The sequence below is a fragment of the Cupressus sempervirens genome, chromosome 6 (assembly GCF_028749045.1).
Source record: "Cupressus sempervirens isolate cs-2001-9-10 chromosome 6, ASM2874904v1, whole genome shotgun sequence".
Classification (NCBI taxonomy): Eukaryota; Viridiplantae; Streptophyta; class Pinopsida; order Cupressales; family Cupressaceae; genus Cupressus; species Cupressus sempervirens.
In genome coordinates this window covers 386,600,091-386,625,267 of record NC_143123.1, presented here as the reverse complement: position 1 = coordinate 386,625,267, position 25,177 = coordinate 386,600,091, and the positions used below count along the sequence as shown (strand labels likewise).

General features: G+C 35.3%; 1 protein-coding gene across 1 annotated transcript in view; it reads left to right on the top strand.

The window, feature by feature from the left end:
• Positions 1 to 560: 560 nt before the first annotated feature.
• The window catches only part of LOC149552673 (DNA-directed RNA polymerase II subunit RPB1-like), a 75,552-nt gene continuing 50,935 nt past the window's right edge, over positions 561 to 25,177 (top strand). Inside the window, exons 1-9 of the mRNA XM_089788236.1 lie at positions 561 to 996; positions 1,735 to 1,998; positions 17,317 to 17,625; positions 18,339 to 18,497; positions 18,671 to 18,832; positions 18,919 to 19,139; positions 19,233 to 19,374; positions 19,451 to 19,786; positions 19,909 to 20,195. Of these exons, the coding sequence (XP_089644362.1) occupies positions 913 to 996; positions 1,735 to 1,998; positions 17,317 to 17,625; positions 18,339 to 18,497; positions 18,671 to 18,832; positions 18,919 to 19,139; positions 19,233 to 19,374; positions 19,451 to 19,786; positions 19,909 to 20,195 (1,964 nt within the window). The 5' untranslated portion in view covers positions 561 to 912. The remainder of the gene's footprint in view (positions 997 to 1,734; positions 1,999 to 17,316; positions 17,626 to 18,338; positions 18,498 to 18,670; positions 18,833 to 18,918; positions 19,140 to 19,232; positions 19,375 to 19,450; positions 19,787 to 19,908; positions 20,196 to 25,177) is intronic.

Genomic DNA, 25,177 nt, shown 5'->3' with positions numbered 1-25,177 from the left:
TGCATTAATGAATCCATTAATTACAACTTTATCTTTTCCACATTTGTGACAAGTTCATTGATTTTCAAGAAAGTAATATTTTTATCTTCCACCTCATGCCACTTTGAACAAAAATAATGTCTAGTCAATATTAATTATCACAATTTTTTTTTTGCCAAGTTTAAATATAGATTTAAATATTTTATATTTCTTATTTTAGATATATTTATTAGTTTTACATTGATGTTTATTATTGTCAATTGTAAAATGCTATTTCTTTAAGTTTACTCTATGATTTACTACCTACTATTTTACAATCTTGCTCTTTTTTAAACCATTGTACAAATTGTTAAACTAATACTACCCCTCAAACTTACTTAATATATTTTGATAGTTTGAATTAAGTAATCAACAATTTATATTTTAAAATTGAATATTTCAATTTGTAATTAAACTGATAGAAATAATAGTTTATTCATATAATATAATTTCTATTGTTATTTACACATTTCTTAAAATAATATAATTATTATTAATATTTCCTTTTCATTATTGACACTCTGACATATTGGTCTGTGTCTATACTACACTAGGCGAGACTCTAGCTTCCCAAGCTCTTGTTTCACCATATAAATCCAATAAGTCGGAGAATAGATGTTCTTGCTCGTGATTAGGGTGCAGAGCAGCAAAACTGTTTTGTAAATTCTTTTTGGATCGTTTGAAATTTTAAGACAAGTTGTTTCCTGAGCACACCTAAATTTATCTTTATGTCGAACAACCAACCCTAACAGAGGTCTGCTCGCAGCAATACATGTGTTCTTACCTCGAGCTTGGGGTGATTGACAGGCCACACAAATATTCATAAACCATTTGTTACTTTTAATACTTGCAGGATTTGAGCATCTTAAGGGGTGTCTTGTTAAAGAGCTAACTATGGATACCCGATTTCCTTACTCCCCGGCCGAAGTGGCTAAGGTGAAAGTTGTGCAGTTCGGCATTATCAGTCCGGATGAAATTGTAAGTGGAAATTTCAGAGAAACTTGATTTTTTAAACCTGCGTAGCTGGAAAGATTTTTACTCTACTAGCTTTGAATGATCAAATTTAAAGGAGGAGACAAATGTGCCGCAAGTGAAAAGACGAGGAAATTTGATTGGCTCCATATACATAGTCAATACAGAATGGAGCATCATATAATCCAATTTGATTTTTATTTTCAGAAAAAGAGCTAAATAATTCATGAGACTGTCGGTCAGGTCGTTTAAGCCACAGTAAGGTTCACGTCTCAAATTACTGAAAAAATAAATAAACTTTGTTGGAGCTTGAAAGTTGAAAATACGGCCAAGTAAAGTTTTACTAGCAGAAAATGGCATGTTGGGCCCTAATTTAGTTAATAAAAATGTGTATTTCATGTATTCTAAATCATGTACTTTGACCTTACTAGCAGACAGTATATTATCTACGTTTCAAAGCAGAAAGTGTAGTTATCTATTTGAAACAACACTGCTTAATGTTCAGAATTGATTCTAGATTTCCAAATATGAAACCCATTATATTAGGCGCTCAAAATATTTACTGGTCGAATCGGAATCTGTAAAAAGATACGTTTAGAAATTTAAATGTGCTGGTTAACCCCTAATTCTAGCTTTTTTCTTGTAACTATCATGTGAAGTGTTAGGAAAATCAAGGTTATGTAATTTGCATTTGGTTTATTAACGAGGATTGAAACTGGAGTGGGATTTCGATTGTTTTGGCAGAGGCAAATGTCCGTTGCACAAATTGAGTACAGTGAAACTTATGAGCGTGGGAAGCCTAAGCTTGGGGGACTGAGTGATCCACGTTTGGGCACCATTGATAGAAAAATAAAGTGTGAAACATGTTCTGCTGGCATGGCCGAATGCCCTGGGCATTTTGGACATCTCGAGCTTGCCAAGCCTATGTATCATATTGGTTTTTTGAAGACCATTCTTTCAATTTTGCGATGTGTATGCTTCAATTGCTCAAGGATTCTTGCTGTTGAGGTATGTTGCTATCTTCTGTAAAGTTTTTTTATTTATATATACAGTCAAACTCAAAATGCAGTTTATGAAATGATTGCAATAAAATTGGGAAACAGATCTCTTTTTTTAAGGAATTAAGTAAATAATGGAGTTCCCAGCTATCTTTAATATCGAGGCTAGATAGTAATTATAATAGTTTTGAGATGACAGACAAGTTTCTATAATGTTCTGAGCAGTAAAACAAACAAGATTCATACAAATATGCCATTGAATGCATCTTTGGCAATATTGTAAGTTAAGAAGTTGCCTATTGTACATCATCTCTAAAAAAAATCTACAATCCTCGCATTCAAACCTCCATTTATTACAAAAGAAGCAGTCAAATTCCAATTATAGGCAATATTTTGTTGTCAAGACTCAGCACACCTAGGTTGACTATAGCTTATGGTATTCGAGCCAAAAACTGCCTAACAATTAATTCCTTGTCAATTTCTCCCAAATCACCTTGTTGGAGTAAACAAATACATCCTTTCAACAAGTTAACACGTCTAGGCTTAATATTATATTTCAATCGATCTGTTTGATGCAGTCATTTGGGATACAAACCACAAAGTCTAAGCTTTTTTGCTTCTTCGATGCACTTGTATTTGAAATCATGGCAGATGAATAATGTTAAATTCTGAACCAGAATATATAGCTTGCAATAGACTGAAATGCAACACATAATAGAACAAAGATCACAGGAGACTTATCCTGAGGAAACCCTCCACTTGAGGGCGAATATCCAGCCCATGGAATGATGATGCCATTATTTAGTTCTCAAAAAACAAATACAAAGTTTCTTGCTTATGGTTGAAGTCTTTAAACAGTCAATCAATAAGCATGTCTTGATTTTTCTTCAGATATCTCATTCTGTAATATATTGAACTCAATACAAATAAAAGTAATTCTCAGAAAAACATAATGATCTATAAATAGATTGGATACATAATAATCACATATTGCTTCAGGACTTCTTTTGAGTGTTCCTCAAATGGATACAAATAGTATCACTAAACTTGGCACACAACCGCACAGCCAGCTTTCGATAGACAACCACACAGACAGCTCTCAATACATAGACAGCCACACAGAGAGGTCACAATACACAGCTACACAGTCAGCTCTCAATAGCTTTTGATACGCAACCAAGCAAGGAGCTCTCGATACACAACCAAGCAAAGAGCTCTTGATACACACCAAGCAAGGAGCTCTCAATCTACATCCGGTGAAAACATACACTATTCTCTCGTTCTTGAACCACACTATATGTTCTATTAAAACATCGCATGAAGGTAACCAAACACCTGACATGGTGAAACCTCTCATACACAGGCCTTGACTGCCAATGTAGGAATGTGAATAGGCTGTCAGTGACGCAAGCCTTGACTGCTGATGCACACATCATGGATAGTAAAGGAAAGAAACCTGATGAGCTCATCAACACAAGCAGGGATAAGATATGGAGGCAGTGATGAACATATTAATTCCAATCAAACATGCAAAACTAATGAAAAACAGTTCTCAATGCAACGGTTCAGCTCTTCAAGAAAATCTATAGTGAACGACGGTTACGGAAGGAATCATTGAAGGTGGCAGATCAATAGAATAAGGCAAATATCCTTCCACTGTAAAAGTCTTCAAGCCACACTGCTAAGCCATAAGAAAGAAACATGGATAGATACATAGACATGATAGAGTCTCTGTCAATAATTAGAACCAGCTCTCGATAATACATAACAGAGGAACAAGAAATGAGAGAACCATTAACACAAGTGATCAAACCAAAGCATGATAACCACAATCCAGCATAACAAATATATATCTGAGAACCTTACAGCAGGTCATAACAGGTAATTTGTCTCCCTTGCTGCTACATAACTTCATCCACAAAGTCATTTGGGATACAAACTGCAAAGTCCAAGCTTTTTTGTTTCTTCGATGCACTTGTATTTGAAATCATGGCACGTGAATAAACCCAACCAAATGATTAGGTTCAATGAATGCTACTGCAATGCTATAATTATTCCCTTTCCAGATTTTATTTCTGTGCCACTTCTCCTCAAGTAGGCACTAAATTCACCGAAGGCTTCTTTAAGACCATGTACTTGACTCAAATCCATGCATTTATGCTTGAGAGAAACAACTTCTACATGATAATTTCTTTGTGACACATGGCACAAATCTGTTACATGTGATGCTACAGCTCCAGCATCAGTGTGTGATGTCATTTCAGTTCATATTTATACTGTGTGTGGTGCCTGTCATCTCTCTGGGTCCAACAGAGGAAGAAGGCCCACAATAATTTCCTTCTCTTTGCTGTGCCTAGGATTATAAAAGGTCTCTGCAAGAACAGGGTCTTTGTTTGCAACCAAAATTCTCATCACATATGCCTGTGCTGTACTTATAGCACCCACCAAGTCCATCAAGTCTCGATTAGTTGAAGCTCACTGATAATCAATGGGGAATCTCCCTTTACATTGAATTTCTTCCTATTGCAAAGTTCCATGCATCTCCTGCCATTATTGCGGTCTCCATCGAACTGACTTTTTGTTGTAGGACCTCACAACTTAGCAGTCCTTGAGTGTGATTCTGCCTCACTGCCTTAATCTGCCCCAACCTAACAGGCAATAATTCTTTATCTCTACAAATTCTTCCGAGTTCCTCCATAGCCACAAGCCACTGCTTCAAGTACAGGATATTTGATTTTGCAACATTTAAAACTGTAGTGCCTACCCCTAGTTTACTTTTCATGTTATATTGCCAAATTCTTTTAAGCCAGCTTTTATGGTTATGTGTTATGATTTAGTGGTACTTGGTTACCTGATTTGATTGGTGCTATTTCATACTGATGCAGTGCAAGGCAGGAGAATCCCCAATGGAGATGTCCTAACCCCCAACAAATAACCGCACAGCGGAAATAATACAACAATGCAAAATCTGATACCAATTCACAACTCTTTATTCATAATAACTGATTACATGCAATGTGCCGGGTTGTAAGGCCTTCTCAGTTACGGCCAAATACAATAACAATTACAATAATAGTTTTGCAAGTTCCCTCAAGATCCAACTCAATTCCTAGCTAGCCTAGATCTGTAACATAACAACAATCTGGTAGAAACTTCCAAGATCTCAACTTGTGCTCGCAAGCCACCAAACAACCTGCTTGTTTCTAAACTGCAGCCACTAGCTCTTATTCACAAACTCCCATTCCAGATTCCAATTCGAATCTTTTCTCTCCAGTTCCCACATTGAATTGAATTGCCTTCCTTATATAGCCAGCTAAGCCACAAGTCGGCTAGTCAAGCATTTAATTACAATATAGGCCCACCTAGGAAGAGTAAACCAAAACTATAACAAATAGAAACAAAATTTAATACAAAGTTATATTTAGGTCCACACATGACCCAATAACATGTCCCCAACTTAACAAGATCCCATTTCATCCTACGAAAATGTGCAAGACGAAAAACTCCACACATTTCTGCAAAAACTGCCCGGAAATCGATACCCAAGCAAAACGGCGATATCTCCTCACTCGATTGAATCAATACTTGTGCTCTTAATTGAAGGTAGTAATCTAGGTCCTCTACAACCCCTTAAGTGCGCAAAGGCTGATTCATTAAAGATAACTGCGTATTAATCACGAAAGTTATGCACAAGAATCAGATGCGTAAACTGACAGAAATTGATGTTAGCATGAATTCTGATGCTACGAGGGAGCATTGCAAAACGTTGATATGATGTATTCATGACTGTGTTTGTTATTGATGACAACATAGTAATAAGTTTGTAAAGACTGACAGAGCAGCAGGCTGTGATTTTTGTATTAAGAACAATATATTACTTATCTGTTCATGCACAATTTCCATCGCATACTACAGTATGTCTTTGTTACAAGGGTAAGTGCACAAAACCTAATTTGACAGTGTACGGAAGATATGATTGATCTACAAAGAACCGTATGGAAACAGAGTATTAGGAAAGCAATTCCTATTGTGTGATTGCTACAGTTCATCACAAATCTAGTGAAAGATTGCGCAGTTAACTGGAGACAATATACTAGCCGTTGATGACGATAGAGAGTGTGCATGTACGAAAGTCGCATGTGTGAAAGTTTTTTTATAACTGTGAGCCGACAGCGTTAATTAAATGTGTATTCATTTAATTCTCGTATTATAATTAAGTAGGAAGCCGACTCAAGGATTTATTATTGAGCATGGTATAAAGAAAAGATGTTTTCTGTGTTTAACACATAGAGAATAGATAAGACTTGTGAATTATTGAGCAGTAGAGCGCTACAGAAGCAGAGTGACTTACTAATGCGTGTAAGTGACCTTAAGGGTTATTGTTACTGACTACAAAGTTCCAGATCTGATTGCATAGTTTGAAGGAGAAGAAGTTCGATGTATTGGACATAGGAAGAAGTAAAAGCTCATTTCACATCTATTATTCTGAAAGGAATAGTACCAAGGTCAATTGGACAATGGGTTTGTTGATTTGATTCTGAAGCTGTTTGGATAGTGGGTTCAACTGCCTTCCACAACTTCTGACAGGGTTGGAATCTCCTTACAGGGATTCAAAGTCTCCTAATAGGGGACTCATATGTACTGAATGTTATTAATTAGACTCCTAACAGGGTCTAGCCTTTCACAAGGAACATTTATATTAGTACATCATCTTGTGGGTATCATTCCCACCGGGGTTTTCCCTAGTCAACATATCTGGTGTCACTGTGTATATCTATCTTTCATGATTGCTGATTACATTGCTCACATGATTAAGTTGGATTAAGGTTGATATTGAGTTTGATAATTGTATAACTGATTCACGCCCCCCCCCTAGTTATATTGTGAACATTAGTTACTAACAATTGGTATTAGAGCGTCAGGTCCTTCAAGAAAGGGTTTAAAAACCTAAGGAGATCTATGGCAAATATGTTTAGAAAGGAAAGTACGAAATTTGATGGCACCAATTTCAACAACTCCCCCCCTTCAGTTATATTGTGAACATTAATTACTAACAATTGGTATCAGAGCGTCAGGTCCTTGAAGAAAGGGTTTAAAAACCTAAGGAGATCTATGGCAAATATGTTTAGAAAGGAAAGTCCGAAATTTGATGGCACCAATTTCAACAACTGGAAGGACAAGATGAAAACTCATCTTTTGTGCATGGGTCCAGGATATTGGCTTGTAACCAAGGTATCTAAGGAGATTGTAGAAGAAGATGATCTTGAAAGTTGTACCAAGGAGTAGAGAGAAGTATTTATGTGCAACATAAGGACAAGAGAAGCAATATTGTTACCTCTACCTGAAAGTGAGTACAGTCAGGTAAAGCTAATCAAAACATTTAATGAAATTTGGAGAACTTTAGAAGCTAACTATGAGGGTGATACACATGTAAAAAGAGTTAGATTACAAAACTTGCATTGTGCATTTTAAGATGCTAGAATGATGGAAGATGAATTTGTAAGAAGCTATATTGGCAGAATATCTGAGATTGTTGCAGGAATCAAATCTTATGAAGGAACCAAATCCGATGATGAAGTCATATGGAAGATCTTGAAAAGTCTGACACCACCTTTTAAGACAGTAACATAGATGATTCAGCTGATGATACCCTGTACCGAAAATTTCACCAAAGAAACATTGCTTGGTAGATTGGAAGCTGCAGAATTCGATCTGAAACAATCTAGTGAATTAGCAAAAGTTGAGACAACATTCAATGCATTAAGTGTTAAACCTGGTCTAGCAAAGAATACAAGAGCACAAGAAGACATCGGCAACAGCAGCAAAACTGTTGAGGAAAAGATCAAGGGAGTAGCTCTTCTTGTGGAAAGAGAAAAAGATGGTAAGAACATTTTTAAGTGTTGGACATGCAATGAATATGGTCATTATGCATCTAAGTGTCCTAAAAGAGAAAAGAAGTATAAGGGAAGATTCAAACCTAGAAGACCTAGGAATTGCTTATATGCTAATGAAGAAGAAGAAGAAGAAGAAGAATATGGTCAAAGCAAAAGTGAAGATGAATTGGGATTCGTAGCTATGAAGGAGGATGATCTTGACAAAGAAATTAGAGAAGAAAGTGCATTGATTTCACAAGTTGAAAGGAAAGATTGGATCATTGATAGTGGTTGTTCACATCACATGACTGGTGATATGAGCAAATTTGTCAAATTCAAAAGCCATGATGGAGGGATTGTCAGAATAGGGAACAATGCAGCCTGACACATTACAAGAATTGGATCTATCACACTTGATGGTAAAACAAATACTGATGATGTTTACTTTGTTGATGGATCAAAACATAACTTGTTAAGTGTTGGACAGCTTGTGGACAAAGGTTGCCAATTATAGTTTGGTAATGACACATGCATCATCAAGGACAAGGGAGGAAAATTGTTTGGTACTGGCACAAGAACCAGAGGTAATGTATTTCAGCCGAACATATTCAAAGAAGAAAGTCCTGCATCTGACAAAAGAAAATTTGATACCCGACTTATGGAAATTCCTGGTGAGTTATCAGATTTGTGTAAAGAATAGAATATTGAGTTTACAGATCCAGAATCCTTTTGTTGCATAGAAAGAAACAACAACACAAGCAAAGATAGATCCAGAACAAAAGATGATACAAAGATAAAAGAAGGTATTGATCTGCTTACAAGGAGAGAACCTGAATGTATGAAGTTTCTTGTTTGTTGGACGTGTAAAGAGTTTGGTCATTTTTCAAGTAAATGTCCTAAGAGGTTGAGAAAAACTAGAAAGAGTTTTCTTTTTGATAAAGATGGAGAATTCTTGAGTGATTGTGATAAGGTTAAGAAAAAGGAAGTAGTAGAAGAGATAGCTTTGGTAACTATTGTTGATCTAGAGGCTAACCATGAAAATATGGAAGTCATCACAAATAATGACTTGCAAAACAATGTGTTGAGAGAAAGAAATTAGACTAGAGTATGTTAACACCAAGGAACAAATTGCAGACATTTTCACAAAGGCCTTACCAAAGGATACATTTGAGTACCTAAGAGGTATGCTTGGGGTTATGCCCCTCTCTACTTCAAAATAGAAGATGCAAAAGTGCATCATTCTAGGGAATAGAGCACCATTGTTAGATTGGACTAAATGCTGATGCTTCCTCAATGGGGGATTATCTATGATGAATAGAGTCAACAAAGGACTCTTGGTAATTGGTAATTGGTATGCAACAATGTCTCCAAACACTTGAGTTGTTTATGGATTTATATACAAAAGTTGTAAAGCATTAGACCGGCTTGTGGTTGTGCTGGTAAATTATTTTATCTTCGAGCAATTGAACCATTTGTGTATTACCGTTGACATTGATGTCAATGGGGGAGAGAGTGACATGAAAAACATTCTATGTAGTTCAATTGGGAAGAAAGCAGAACATGATGATGAAGAAGATGTATATTTAGTATTCTTGGAACTTAGATGTTTTTCATCTATGTTGCCATCAATGCCAAAGGGGGAGATTGTTAGCATGAATGCTGATGCTATGGGGGAGCGTTGCAGAACGTTGATATGATGTATTCATGACTCTGTTTGTCATTGATGACAACATAGTAATAAGTTTGTAAAGATTGAAAGAGCAGGAGACTGTGATTTTTGTATTAAGAACAATATATTACTTATCTATTAATGCTCAATTTCGAGTGCATATTACAGTATGTCTTTGTTACAAGGGTACATGCGCAGAACCTAATTTGACAATGTATGGAAGATATGATTGCTCTCCAGAGAACCGTATGGAAACAGAGTATTAGGAAAGTGGTTCCTATTGTGTGATTGCTGCAGTTCATCACAAATGTAGTGAAAGGTTGCGCAGTTAATTGGAGACAGTATACTTGGCCATTGATGAAGATAGAGAGTGCGCATGTACAGAAGTCGCACGTTTGAAAGTTTGTTTATAACTGTGAGCCGACAACATTAATTAAATGTGTATTCATTCAATTAACGTATTATAATTAAGTGGGAAGCCGACTCAAGGATTTATTATTGAGCATGGTATAAAGCAAAGATGTTTTCCGTGTTTAACACATAGAGAATAGATAAGACATGCGAATTATTGAGCAACAGAGCGCTACAAAAGCAGAGTGACTTACCAATGCATGGAAGTGACCTTAAGGGTTATTATTACTGAGTACAGAGTTCTAGATCTGATTGCATGGTTTGAAGGAGAAGAAGTCCGACATATTGGACAGAGGAAGAAGTAAAAGCTTGTTTCACATCTATTATTTTGAAAGGAATAGTACCAAGGTCAATTGGACAGTGGGTTCGTTGATCTGATCCTGAAGCTGTTTGGACAGTGGGTTTAGCTGCGTTCCACAACTCCTTACAGGGATTCAGAGTCTCCTAACAAGGGCTCATTTGTACTGAATGTGATTAATCAGACTCCTAACAGGGTCTAGCCTTTCACAAGGAACATTTATATTAGTATATCATCTTGTGGGTATCATTCCCATTGGGGTTTTCCCTCTGATCAAGGGCTTCCCTAGTCAACTTATTTGGTGTCTCTGTGTATATCTATCTTTCATGATTGCTGATTACATTGCTCACATGATTAAGTTGGATTAAAGTTGATATTGAGTTTGATAATTGTATAATTGATTCACCCCCCCCCTCAGTTATATTGTGAACATTAATTACTAACAATTGATACTCCAGGAGAATTGTCATATCTCCCAACTCGTAATTAATTAGGATTTGTGCCTTTGACAGAAGGTAGTACTCTAGGCCCTCTTCAATCCCTGAAGTGCGCATCATCTCATTCATTAAGGATAATTAGTTATGCCACCCGCAAGTTGCCTACGGAAACTAGAAAAATATAGCTCCAGCTGTGAGGTAAAACAACTCTAACTTCAAGTCAATCCATCCAATCTCTATGCACTCATGAGAAAAGGTTCCCCAATGTGTCTCCAACACATTCCCAATCATGTAAGCCATAACTCCACCAAAATCCAAGCTCGATGCTCATGCATCACGTACTTAAATTATATATTTGATGAGCTACTTGATACTCGGTTATTTCATGTGTACATGGTTGTTTTTTCGATGATGATGCATTGTATGTTTCATATAGTGATTTTAGTTGTTTTCATAATGACAGTTAGATGGATGATTTATATACGGTTTTTATGGTTACCCCATACTTGCATGTGTATGGTGTACATGTGTGTTTTACTTTATGTTTGATGTTTCTGATGTGGTTGAGGGAGGGAATCGTAGTCACCTGCTAGTCGGAATTTACACGATGTACCACTCCCCACCATTGCTTGTTTAGGTTAGATATATATATGCATATGTACATGTTCGACTTTTATTCAAATTGTAGGTATTGGGCACCGACTTCCTTGAATTGCCAGAATGAGCATCCCTTATCGCAGTATCTCAATGGTAAAAGAGGGGAGCTTAAGTCCAAATCATAAACCTAAGCCAATTGTCCTAAAATATAGGACAAGTATCTGAGTTAACCACCTTTCTGGATTCGTCAAGTGACGTGAATTTGAGATTTTGATCTTTGAGTTTGAATTCGTGTTGTCTTTTAAATAAATTTTCCTTTTCAGTTTGTGGGTTTGCTGTGATTTTTAGTTATAATTAAATTAAACAAAGATATATTAAATGATTTAATTAAACAAAAAATTTATAAAGAAAAAATCAAATTTTAATTAGATTTAATTAATTAGGAAATTAATTAAATAGAGGAAATAAATTTAAAGATTTAATTAAAAGACCAAATTTGGCGTAATTATATTTATCTAATCTAATAATAATAAATTTAGAAGTTTCATTTTAAAACCGAAACCCTAGGTTGAGAAAATTCTTTAATAGGAGATTAGAGCTCATTTCTCCACACACAGATTTAGAGGAGCAATTTTTGGAAGGGTTGTGGAAGACGGGAATTATTGCATTCGTCGATCATTCATTAGATTTTAGCATCAGATCGAGGTAGGAATTCTATAGAGTTTATCACAGTAAATTTTTTGATTTACCTTTCTTTTCTTTGTGCCAGTTATATGGATCTTTGTTATGGAAATCATATTTTAAAATTGAAAACCTTGTTCTCAAAACAATCGCTCTTCATAGTTGAATCATTTGAGAGGAAAGTAAATTGAAAACCTCATTAGAAGATTGATTTTAGAAAAGAAAAGATAAGGTTAGGGTTTGAAAACAAGAATCAGAATTGTATTGAACGGATTTGATTGTTTGAAATTACTCTTCGTATCAAATTTTAGATCGTTTGTTTGAAATACTACCACAATAAATATCTTTTACTGTGATTATTATTCGGATTTTTTTTTAAACTAGTATTGGCTGGGCACTGGAGGATTTGTTTGTTAAAAAAATAATAAATTAAAAAAAACAATTTTTTTATTGGAAGACAGAGGCCATTTATTGCAGCTTGCAATAATAGCCTCTGTCTTCCAATATAAATGGCCTCTTGCCTCCCCCCTCCCCCCCTGTTGCCTTCATTGTAGCTTGGCTGCGAAGCCGAAGCTACTACAACAACTGAGGCTGTCGCGACGACTTCTAAAGGACCGCATGCTGGCAGCCAACCGTTAGGGCTATTTTATTATTATCATTAATTTTTAAATTATTTTATATTAAAATAAATATTATTTTATTAAGATTCTAATAATTATTATTAAATTTTAATATTATTTAATTAAAAATTTATTATATAGTTCAATATTAATAAATTAAAAATTGAAAATTGTATTTCAAATTTAATTAAGTGTAATTTAATAAAATTTTAAGGTTAATTTTTTTGATCGGTAAAAGGCTGAAGCCATTTGATATATATATTAAAAAGAGGAAAAATTACATAATGTTATCTTCGTTCAAACAGGCACTGGTATGAAAGAATGGAGAAGAAAACCTCTAGTCTTGCACGGGACTTTTGTCCTACACTCTTTTACAAATTTTAAAAGGGGTATACTCTAGTTTACATGAAATTTCTTTAAACTTAAATAAAATTTGATCAAATATTAACTTTGTGAGTATTTGCCTCCTACTTTCCACAATTAGCGGAGTGACATAGGATATATCACATTCTATAAATAATAATGCTGGAAAGGGTTAGAGGTCCCTGTGGCCGTCGAATTGAACAAAGTAATATAAGCTTTCCTCTTCTTGCCTGCTGCCATTAACTTCAAACTCGTTTAAAAATGTTAGCATTATTAGAAATCCAAAATATGTTATCTTGCTTGGTCACAATTATGCAAAATAGTTTAACTTGCTTGGCAATATTATTATGCTTATCATATGTAATTCTTATACTCCGTTGACTGACATTTTTAGATATGAACAGATATATACCTAAAGTTCTAGCAGAAAATAATCCCCATAAGCCAGAGCTCTATACTACATTTGAAAATAGGTTAATTGCTAAAATTTTAAATTCTTTTGCAGAAACTTATGATAAGCAGGAATTAATTTACCAGTTTAAATTCATATTTACAAGGGGAAGAATTCCGGCTATATGAAGTTACTAATCGAAAGATGAAAATAGAAGCAGAGACAATGCTATAAACTAGAGATTAAAAGAGAAAGGCAAGAAAAGAAGCAGGGATCGACAATATCTAATAAATGACAACCTCTGCAACAGGGAGGAAGGGCCAGCCAGAGGAAAAACTGAAATGATTTAAACGAAGAGAGTTAAGAGACTAAGGGAGAAGATTAAACAAGATATCGATTAAGCATTAAAATGCAGATTAGTGATCTGCCCAAGTCTAAAACCATATCGAAACAGTGTAAGATTAAGATTCGTTAAAACGAGTACTAAAGAAAACAATCAAAGAAACATCTCTACCTCTGCCTGGTGCTCATCCATAGTAAAATTTACTAAAATGCTTAAATCTAAGCTCTAAAATTTTCATAAAATCCGATTCAGATTATTTAAAAAGTTGAGATGAAATTTGATACTATTAAATGGTAATTAAAATTTAATGATTAAATTTTAATTACCATTTAATAGTATTAAATTTTGTTTTATTTTTAAAATGAAATTTATTATATATTAAGGTAATTATTATTGGATTGTTATAATTGGATCTTTTGAAATACTAGTAAATGGGTTTTATTGGTGGAGTTAAATGCAAGAATTTTTCCACATAGATTATCATTGGATTGATATAAACATTTATTTTATTTGGTAAACATAGAAGATTGAGATTAAACGTGAAGCTTTTATTTTGATTGATCCAACCTGGAAACCGGTATCACCTAGAATAATTTCAAAAGCGAAAACTTGAAACCTTGCCTCGAATTGAAACTTTAGAGAATTATTATGGAAAACTGAAAACGGCTAAATAACTACACTTGTCTTAATTTGCATGATGAGATGTTATGTTTTATTTCATGATGTGGTTTGAGAAGACCTAGTATTTTGACCAGAGGCTTGGGAGGTGTTTGATTTATGATGTTGTTATGTAATATTGTGATTTTCGTGATTTAACCTTTGAAGAATTGAGCAGTTATTTATTGTGATTTGCAGTTGCTTGTATAGAACTGATGTAGACACTGTGATTTTATGAGATTCTTTGTTACAAGCTTAGAGTATGTTATCTTTGTGTATGCTGGGAAGTGGCTTGCAATGGAGGCTGAAGCCCTAAAGAGGCTGCCTGGGTAACCCAGTGTAAGTTGTATTTTAAGTGATAACATAATATTAATGGGGTTAAAATGAATTAACAAGAGTTAGTGTATCACCTCGCCCATGCCTCGAGTGCTAGTACAGGCTAGGATGGGAGTAGAGTGTATGCTTGGTTGTGACCTTGCCTCGTTAGTATGCCTTGTCTTAAAGAAAGGATACTGATGCCACATAGAGTCACTAGGGGGTTGGAGTCCAGAGATGCTGTCAGGGTAACCTTAGAGTTGGCTCATGCGATGACACTTGCCCACTTACATATTTGGTTTCCTACGTGTCTTTGTTGCCTTTGGGATTAGATGTTACTTGTGTACTTGGTACCTTTGAGATAGATTGCTATTTGGATTCCTTGACCTAGATTCCTGTTACGACTTTTGGATTGTTATCCGTTTGAGACTTGAGATTATCTCCTCAGCACGGTGGGAGTGGGCCATTTAGGTTCCACGAGGTCTGGTGGTAGTGTTTCTTATACCATTGAGATCCGATAGTTGGATGCCGATGTTGGATGTATTTGTACAGTTGTTCCATTCTTTTGCTCTTGTGATTATGTTCTATGGTCATATTCTCTGATTTACTGTACTTTGATTTTTTGAGATTCTATGAGATGTATCTTATCGTGATGTATATTCTTTTAGCATTTCATACCCTGTGACTTATGGATGATTATGCATTTTGGTTATGCCATGTGGCATCTTATGTACTTATATATTATTTCTTATGATTTTGTACTTATGGATTTTCTATGATGTGGACTTTGTTTATTTATCATATTGAATCTTAATAAAACTTATGTGTGCGATTCAACGTCATGGAACCCTTGAGTGATGTAACTGTTATTGTTTTGCTTATGTATGTATGTGAGTTATTGTTTCCACTATGTTATCTCTTGTTGTTTTAATCTTTCAAAAAAATAACGTTTTCAGCAAACTTAGTGACTTAATGGGTTAATTTCTTTTTGGTTCCGTGGCGGGGCATTACAAAAACTTTCATGACATTACTGTTTGTTGAGAAACTCTAGGTAAAGATAGAACTAGGGCATGAAGAATTTCTGTACTATTCCCATAAATTTTTGAAAATAGTGAAAAGTCTGTCATGACTTATTCTTGCTCCTCCTAGATTGGCTACCTAGCACATTGTTTCCTCTATAAGCTATCTCTGGCAATATTCTGAGTGATCTAATCACGATTGAGATTGCACAGTTGTTTGCACCCAGCTGTGTAGACATTGTCCCTGGTAGTGCCAAAATACATGTTTGCTAGTTACATAATAACCTGCTGAGCCATGACTTCTGCTAAACGGGGAGTACGCACTAGTTTTGATCTTTCTCCTGTTGCATCTGAAAATCTGTATGTTCCCTTATTTACAGGCTCTCGATAACGAGGAACAAATGAACCGCCAAATCTACCTTCTGAAGTCTCTATCGTTGGGTACATGAATAAGTCTTGACCATTATACACTTTCCTATTGATTGCCAGTATCCACATGATCATTGAATTAAATAATGTAATCTTGTTATATAGCTGCCGCTTGAAAGAGTTGTTCCCTCTTACCGAGGATTTTCTTCATCAATTGTGCTGCTGAATCGCTGTTAACCCCAAGAGCTACATTGAGCTCCAGTGTATAATGTCAAACTCGCCCTAAGCATGAAGGAGGATGCCACAGTTTCTCTATCTATTATTATCCAGGAATGGCTTTGTTCCACACCCCAGCAGGCTTTAAGATTATAAGGAAAGATCCCAACCACCATATCTGCCACGTACAACCAGTAGGCTATAAGATCACAAGGAAAGATCCCTACCACCTTATCTGCTTCGTACAACCAGTTTTAGCATACCCACCAAATACAATGATCAGAGACCTTTCTTATATCTGAATAGTGGATTACCATGCTAACCTGGCCGGTAGTGTTGCCTGAGGACCTGTTTCCAGCATAATTTGACCCATCCTAGAAACTTGGAAACTTATGGAAACCCCATCCCTTGGGTGCCGATAAAATTAACACTTGAATTTTGTTAATGTCTTTGACTCCCACTCTCATGTGAACTCTCAATATAAATTAGTTAACTCAACTTTTATATGTTAAGGTTCTATAATGTATATAAGCATGCTTTATCCATGTTTTAATATTTAAAATTTCCCTATATATTAAAACTTTCCTTATTTTTTATATAGCTGTCCCCGCTGCCATCCCCTGCCCTCCCCTACTCCGGCAGAAAAAAATCTGTCCTCAACACCTTTTTTCCCTGTTGCAGAAACTTGGGGTAACATAGCTGTCTGGACAACTTTTCATCATCAAAATCAATTTCTTGCTCCCAACCTGAAACATTTTCTTCTGCAACTTTATTATTTGTTTCTCTAAATTACCTTTGGTACTTCCCCGTGTGGATTCCAAGCTGTCAGCATACTCAGAAGCAGCTTTCTAAGACATTTCACCAACACAAATCATTTAAGTATATATTGTATGGTGTGAGGATAAAGTTTTTTTTTATGCCATGTTATAATATGCTGACGTGTTAATGCTGGCAAATAAGTTTATGTAAGGAAGAGAATTTTCTTCTTTTTCATCCAATGTTCAATTAATTTTCTTGTGGCCTTTTTATGTTATTTAAACTGAGGTTCTATGTTTTCTTCTTTTTACAGGATGATCATCGCTTCAAACAAGCTTTGAAAGTAAAGAATCCAAAACACAGGCTCAAAAAGGTTTTGGATTGTTGCAAGAACAAAACAAAATGCGAAGGTGGAGATGTCATTGATGAGGATCAAGGTCAAGATGGAGATGACGAGGTTAAGAAGAAGCGCCAAGGAGGTTGTGGTGCCCAGCAGCCCAAGATCTACATTGATGGAATGAAAATAATGGCGGAATATAAAGCTCCACGCAAAAAAGGAGATGACCCAGAGCAGTTGATGCCGGAGCCTGTTGAGAGGAAACAACAACTATCTGCTGAGAGGGTAATTATCAGAGTTGCAAGAAACTCCTTTATACCTCTTTGGGCGTGCGTATCCCCGTATCCAATACTGCCCAGATACACATCAAATATTGTACCCATGTCTGTCTAAAAAACTTGATTTTCCAACTGTGCCCAATACTATGCGATTTGATTTTCTAAAAGATTTGACGTAAATCTTCCCAAATTCAATTAAAAAAAACTTTATTAAAGCAAATTTTTTAAAAAATGGTATAAACAAAACCTGCACCAAATTAGAAAGACAAATAAAATGTTTTTCTATTTCAGCAACCCGTTTTTTGGGTTATCTTCTAATGCAATTGTACTATGTTTACGTATTGTGAAGTGTTAAATTAACTTGCAAATACTTATGTAGCATTTATGTGTCAATATTGCTTTTGAAGTAATGAAAATCTTCTATATTAACTTAGAAAACTGTGTTTAATATATGTGTATGTATTATTTATTAATGTAATAATGTCGTGTTCAGCTGTATCCATTTTGGGGTGTTAAAAATTGGCCGTATCCATATTTGTATCCGTATCTGTATTTGTATCCGTATCCGTATCCATGCAACTTTGGTAATTATGTTTAAGAAAAGTTAATTGGATGTTTTGACTTTTCAGTATCAGAATGCAAACTTTTCAGTATCAGAATGCAAATAGTCTCTTTATATTTTTGTGTTATCTCAATGCAATTTTTCTCAACTACATGTAGGTTTTGAGTGTGTTAAAGCGAATTTCTGATGAGGAGTGTCAAATGTTGGGATTGAACCCAAAATACGCTCGCCCAGACTGGATGATTTTACAAGTGCTTCCAGTTCCTCCTCCCCCAGTCAGACCTTCAGTTATGATGGACACCACAAGTAGGAGTGAGGTATTTTTCACATTTTCCTCTGGTGTTTTAGATACACATCCTCATAAGTTTAGGTTAAAATGAGCAGATCTGGTATTTATGCTTTGTGAAATTAAAAATTTCTGCAGATTGGTATTTTTAATCTCATTGATGCATGAAAAGTTTTGATAAAGTTCATTCTTATCATTTTGCAGGATGATCTCACTCATCAGCTTGCTATGATTATTAGACACAATGAAAATCTTAAAAAACAGGAAAAAACTGGGGCTCCGGCACATATTATATCAGAGTTTGCACAATTGTTGCAATTCCACATTGCTACTTATTTTGACAATGAGCTGCCTGGCCAGCCAAGGGTAAAACAGATTATTGCTGTCATTCATTATGTTTTTGTATTTTAATTTTTAGCGCTAAGTTAATGTTTTATGCTTTCTATAATCAGGCAACCCAGAGGTCAGGACGACCAATTAAGTCAATATGCAGCAGGTTGAAAGCGAAAGAGGGCCGTATCAGGGGAAATCTAATGGGGAAGCGTGTAGATTTTTCTGCACGTACAGTCATTACACCTGATCCTAATATTAACATTGACGAATTAGGAGTCCCCTGGAGCATTGCTCTGAATCTGACATATCCAGAAACTGTCACTCCTTACAACCTTGAAAGGTGAATAGCAGAAGATGTTAGTTTCTTAATCATTGTTTGTTCATGACCATTTTTGTATAGTTTATGCTGATCCAGCTTGTCTAAATCAAACAGATTAAAGGAACTTGTTGAATATGGACCTCATCCTCCACCAGGGAAAACTGGTGCCAAATACATTATCAGGGAGGATGGGCAGAGACTTGATCTCCGTTACTTGAAAAAGAGCAGCGATCACCATCTAGAGTTGGGCTATAAGGTACAAGATCAACTATTGTGATTTGCATTTTCCGAAACACTTTCAAGCAAGGTGCTTATATTAGCTTGTCTTGTAGGTGGAGAGGCACTTGAATGATGGAGATTTTGTTCTTTTTAATCGACAACCAAGTCTTCATAAAATGTCTATCATGGGGCATAGAATCAGAATCATGCCCTACTCAACTTTTCGATTAAACTTGTCAGTCACATCGCCCTACAATGCTGATTTCGATGGAGATGAAATGAACATGCATGTTCCTCAGTCTTTTGAGACAAGAGCAGAAGTTTTGGAACTAATGATGGTGCCAAAATGCATTGTCTCTCCTCAGTCCAATAGGCCAGTTATGGGTATTGTGCAAGATACACTTTTGGGTTGTCGAAAGATTACAAAAAGAGACACATTTATAGAGAAGGTGAGTAGTGTGAGAAGTTTGGTAAAGTCTGCAGTGTTTTGTCTTGCAATTTTGCATGAGAAAGAAGGAATTTGTATCGGTGCAAAGTCTATATAATGATGACAAACTTGGTTTCTTTGCAGGATGTGTTTATGAATATCCTAATGTGGTGGGAAGATTTTGATGGGAAGATACCTGCTCCAACTATTTTTAAGCCAAGGCCGCTTTGGACTGGCAAACAAGTTTTCAATCTGATTATTCCAAAGCAAATCAATCTTATAAGGTACTCTGCATGGCATGCTGAATCTGAAACAGGATTTATTACACCAGGGGATACATGCGTACGGATTGAGAAAGGGGAGGTTATTTCTGGCACTCTTTGCAAGAAAACCCTTGGGACTTCCTCAGGAAGTCTAATTCATGTCATCTGGTATACTTCTATCACTGCATGTACACCTTAAATGAGAAATTAGCAAAAATAGAGAGCAGTCATCTATTTGGAATGACATGCTTTGTTTGGGTGCTGTTGAAATATGCAAGTTTTCCAAATTTTTAGAGGAATTTATGAGTTTTTCAGGGCATTGTGAACAATCATAAGAGGTACTATGGTTCAAGCAATTAACACCCAAGAAAGATGGGAGAATAGGAGTTCATGTATTTAAGAGTGAGCAACAGGTAACAGTCAAATTTTTATAGCTGATGTCTACAATGGGCTCCTTGTTATCTATTGATAGTATCATTCAAAATAGTAGAGACAGAAAAGGGTACCCCGAGCACACCCTGCATGTCTGTAAAATTGCTGTCAGATCTGATAACTTGGATTGTTGTTGAATGTTTGATTGACTGAATGAATTCTTTAGATTGTATGATTTGAGGTATTGGTAATTGATGGTTAAGAGATTGTTAATCAAATGATACATGAGTGATGATGTAATGAGTGCTGCTTTGATATATTGGTGAATTGAATGAATCCTAATGTGATAGAATGGTTTGCTGATTGACTGTTTGCTTGATTTGATAATTGATGATTTCTTTTAAGGATTCATGAGTGATGATTGATAAGTCATCATTGAATGATGTTAAGAATATTAACCAAGATAAACCTGCAGGTCTGACAGTACAGACCGTACTTTCTCTTAATAGTAATATATCTCTAATGTTGGCATTTAATGATATATATCTCTCTCCTATAGGTGCCAAGTTAGGAAGGGTTATGTCCCTTGAGGGACATACCCTTTAGAAAGGATATATAAGTAGGTTGTAAGTGCAGATTATAGGACACACAGTTACAGCAGTCTGCTCCTATAAGCATTTTATATCCTGCAATTTATATCTGAGATTCTCTATCACAATAAAAGGTTAAATATTCAGTATTGTATCTGCATTATAATAAGCACTAATTTCATTATTATTCATACTACTTAGAAGATCATTCTCAGCATATAAGACTGGATTAAAAGTTTGATTAAGAGATAAGGATTTAGCAGAAACTTTACATGGTATCAGAGCTCTGGTAATCAAACCTAGGCTCTGCTAAATTTCAGTAATCAGACTTTGTACACATCAAGAAACAATCTTCTATCTTCCATGGCTTAGACAATCGGACTCGAGGACAAGTTTGATGGGAAAGAGCACTTTGAAGCCTGGAAGTTCAGAATCATGATGATTCTTGAAGAGAACAATGTAAAACAATTCATTGATGGAGCATCCAAACAACTCCCAGTTGAACCTCACAAATCTATCTGGAGCAGAGGAAATAGAAAAGCTATTCAAATCATCTTGGATGGAGTTAAAAATGATATTGTACCTATGCTTACAAAACATCAAATTGCCTTTGATATGATAAATGCATTACGAAATGCCTATGAAGTAAACAATGCAACCAGGGTTCTTGCACTAAAAAGGCAACTGAATCACATTCAGATAAAGAAAGGAGAATTGATAAGTTCTTACTTCTTAAGAGTTGCTGGCATTAGAGATGAACTATCAAGCATAGGAACCATCATTAGTGACACAAAATTAACACTTATGGCTATAGATGGATTGCCAAATTCATGAGAGATATTCGCACAAGGAATAAGTGCCAGAGATCAGCTCTCGGACTTTAACAGACTCAAGAATGATTGTCTTCAAGAGGAATCCAAAAAAGTAAAAAAAGGAGGGAAACCAAAAGTAGAAGATGAAGAACTTCACGTTCTTAATACAAACTCCTATAAAGGCAAGAAGAAGCATTTCAAGAAGAAAAAGGGAAATCAAAAGAATGGAAAGCCCAAGAAAGATCTATCTAAAATAAGGTGTTTCAAATGTGAAAAATTTGGACACTATAGATCTAATTGTCCTGAAAATTTCAAACAATAGGCAAATTGTACAAATGTCATTAGAGAAGAAGTTACTTATGATCCTGAGAATTGTGTTTTGTATTCCTCTCTGTCAAATGAAATTTCAAATAAAGTATGGGTAATTGATAGTGGATCTTCTAGACATATAACGGGATACAAAGATACTCTAGATTCTTTATTAGAGAAGGTTAATGGTGAAGTTATCATTGGTGATAACTCAACACACTCCGTTGAAGGAATTGAAAATTGTACTTTGAAACTAAAATAAAGAAATACTCTTCTTCTTAAAGGTGTACTCTATGTACTAGGGATTAAAAGAAACCTAATCTCAATTACAACACTTGAAGATGATGGACATAATGTTGCATTCGTGGATGACAAAGTATTAACTTGGGCAAAGAACTCTTCCATCAAGAAAGAAAAGTTAATTGGTCAAAGAAAGGGATATTTGTATGAATTGAATATAGAATCTAGTCAATCCATTCAAGCCCTAGTCCATGAAGCTAAAGATTCAAGTGAAATATGGCATAGAAGATTAGGGCATCTAAATTTTAAAACTTTATCAACTATGGAAAAGATGGTTACTGGATTACCCAAATTAAATAAAGACCACCCTAGTATTTGCAAAGGGTGTGCTCTAGGTAAAAGCACCAGAAGTCCCTTTCATGATAGTACTAGGAAAACAAATAATGTACTAGAATTAACTCATTTAGATTTATGTGGACCTATGTCTGTTCCTTCTCTTGGAGGATTTTGGTATTACATCTTGTCCATAGATGACTTCTCTAGGAAAGCATGGATTTACTTTTTAAAATGCAAGGAATTAGAAGAAATCCTACAAAGATTTAAAGAATTCAAAGCATTAATTGAAAAATTTTCAAGACATAAAATTAAAGCCCTTAGAACTGATAACGAAGGAGAATATACCTTAGACTTGTTTAAAAGGTTTTGTAAAGAATCATAGATTAAGAGGGAGTACATTGTTCCTTATAACCTAGAGCAAAACGGGGTAGCAGAAAGAAAGAATAGGACAATTATAGAAGCTGCTAGGGCTATGATTTTTGACCAAAACCTAGAATATTATCTTTGGGCAAAAGCCTCTTGTACTGCTGTATATATTCAAAACATAAGTCCTCACTCCTATCTTAAAGATAAAACCCCTGAAGAAGTATTTACTAAAGTAAAACCCAATATAAGTCATCTTAGAATTTTTGGATGTCCTGTATATATCTATGTTCCAAAAGAAAAGAGAACCAAGTTAGAACCCTTTGGGAGGAAAGGTATTTTTGTAGGGTATAGTGAAACTTCTAAAGCATATAGGATTTTCATACCTGGACAAAAAACTATTGAACTTAGTAGAGATGTAATCTTTGAAGAAGATGAAGATCTTGCATTCAAAAGAGCCATAAGTTCTAATGAACCTTCTCCTTTATCTAGTTCTGAAAGAAATAGTGAATCTGGGTTCCAGAGGGAGAACTTAGAAGAAATCGAAGATGAAATTCAAAATATGAACCTTGAAGAAAATTCAAAGAAAAGACCACTTTGGGCCATTAAAACAGTTGAAGCAGCTCAAGACTTTGCTGCACCTTTCAGAATAGTCAGAGAAAGCAAAAGACCTAAAAGATTCTTTGGTTATACAACTAACATAAGTGATTTATCCAAAACAGAGCCAATCAATCCCTTTGATGCTATTAAATATACAACTCGGAAAGAAGCTATGATAGAAGAATACCAATCTATCATGAAAAATGATGTTTGGGAAATTGTTCCAAGACCTAAAGGAAAATCTATTGTTTCTTCCAAGTGGATATTTAAAGTAAAGTATGCTGTTGAGGGTAGCATTGAGAAGTATAAAGCCAGATTTGTAGGTCGAGGATTTTCTCAGAAAGAAGGGATTGTTATGAAGAAGCCTTTGCTCTTGCTGTCAGATATGCCTCCGTAAGAGCAGTCTTAGCAATTGCCGCATCAAAGGGATGGAAGGTACATCAAATGGATGTGAAAACAACATTCCTAAATGGAAAGATTTTACAAGAAGTATATTTGGAGCAATCTGAAGGATTTGAAACTCATGATCCTAACGCTTTTGTTTGTAGGCTCAAGAAAGCTCTCTATGGGCTTAAATAGGCTCCCAGGGCTTGATACGAAAGAGTTGATAAGTATCTCACCAGCTTAGGATTCTCCAAGAATGAAGCTGATCCAAATTTATATTATAAAAGAGATAAAGATGATATGGTAATTCTGATATTGTATGTTGATGATCTACTAATAATAGGTGATGATCATCTCATAGATCAGTGCAAGAAAGATCTAACTAGAGAATTTGAGATGAAAGATTTGGGAGTCCTTCATTACTTCCTAGGACTAGAAGTACAACAAAATTTTAACAGTATCATACGAAATCAAGGGAAGTATACATTAGATATTTTAATGAAATTTGGAATGTGGAATTGCAAACCTATGTCTTCTCCAATGGAGACTAATCTACATAAGCTTAAGGAAGCAGCTGAAGAATCACCATCCATAGATTCTACTCTCTATAGACAGATGATTGGGTCTCTTATGTGCTTAATAAATACATGACCAGATATTTGCTATGCAGTTAATGCCTTAAGTCAGTTTATGTGTGAACCGAAGGAGATTCACCTAGTTGCAGTTAAACACTATGAGATACTTACAAGGCACTCTTAATCTCAGACTCAAATATGAGAAAGTTGCGTTAGACTTACATGGATTCACTGATTCAAATTGGGGTGGAAGTGTTGAACACAGGAAAAGTACTTCAGGATGTTGTTTCAGTTTAGAATCAGCAATGATATCTTGGATATGTAGAAAGCAGTCTTTAGTAGCATAGAGTTCCATAGAAGCCGAATACATTGTAGCAGCGATGGCCTCCCGAGAAGCAGTATGGTTGAGGAAGTTACTTGTGGGATTATTTGGGCAAGCTATGAATCCCACGATTATTCATTGTGATAATCAGAGTTCCATCAAGCTCTCAGTGAATCTAGTTTTCTATGACAGGTCCAAGCATATTGAAATTCCTTACCATTATGTAGGAGATATGGCAAACAGGAAT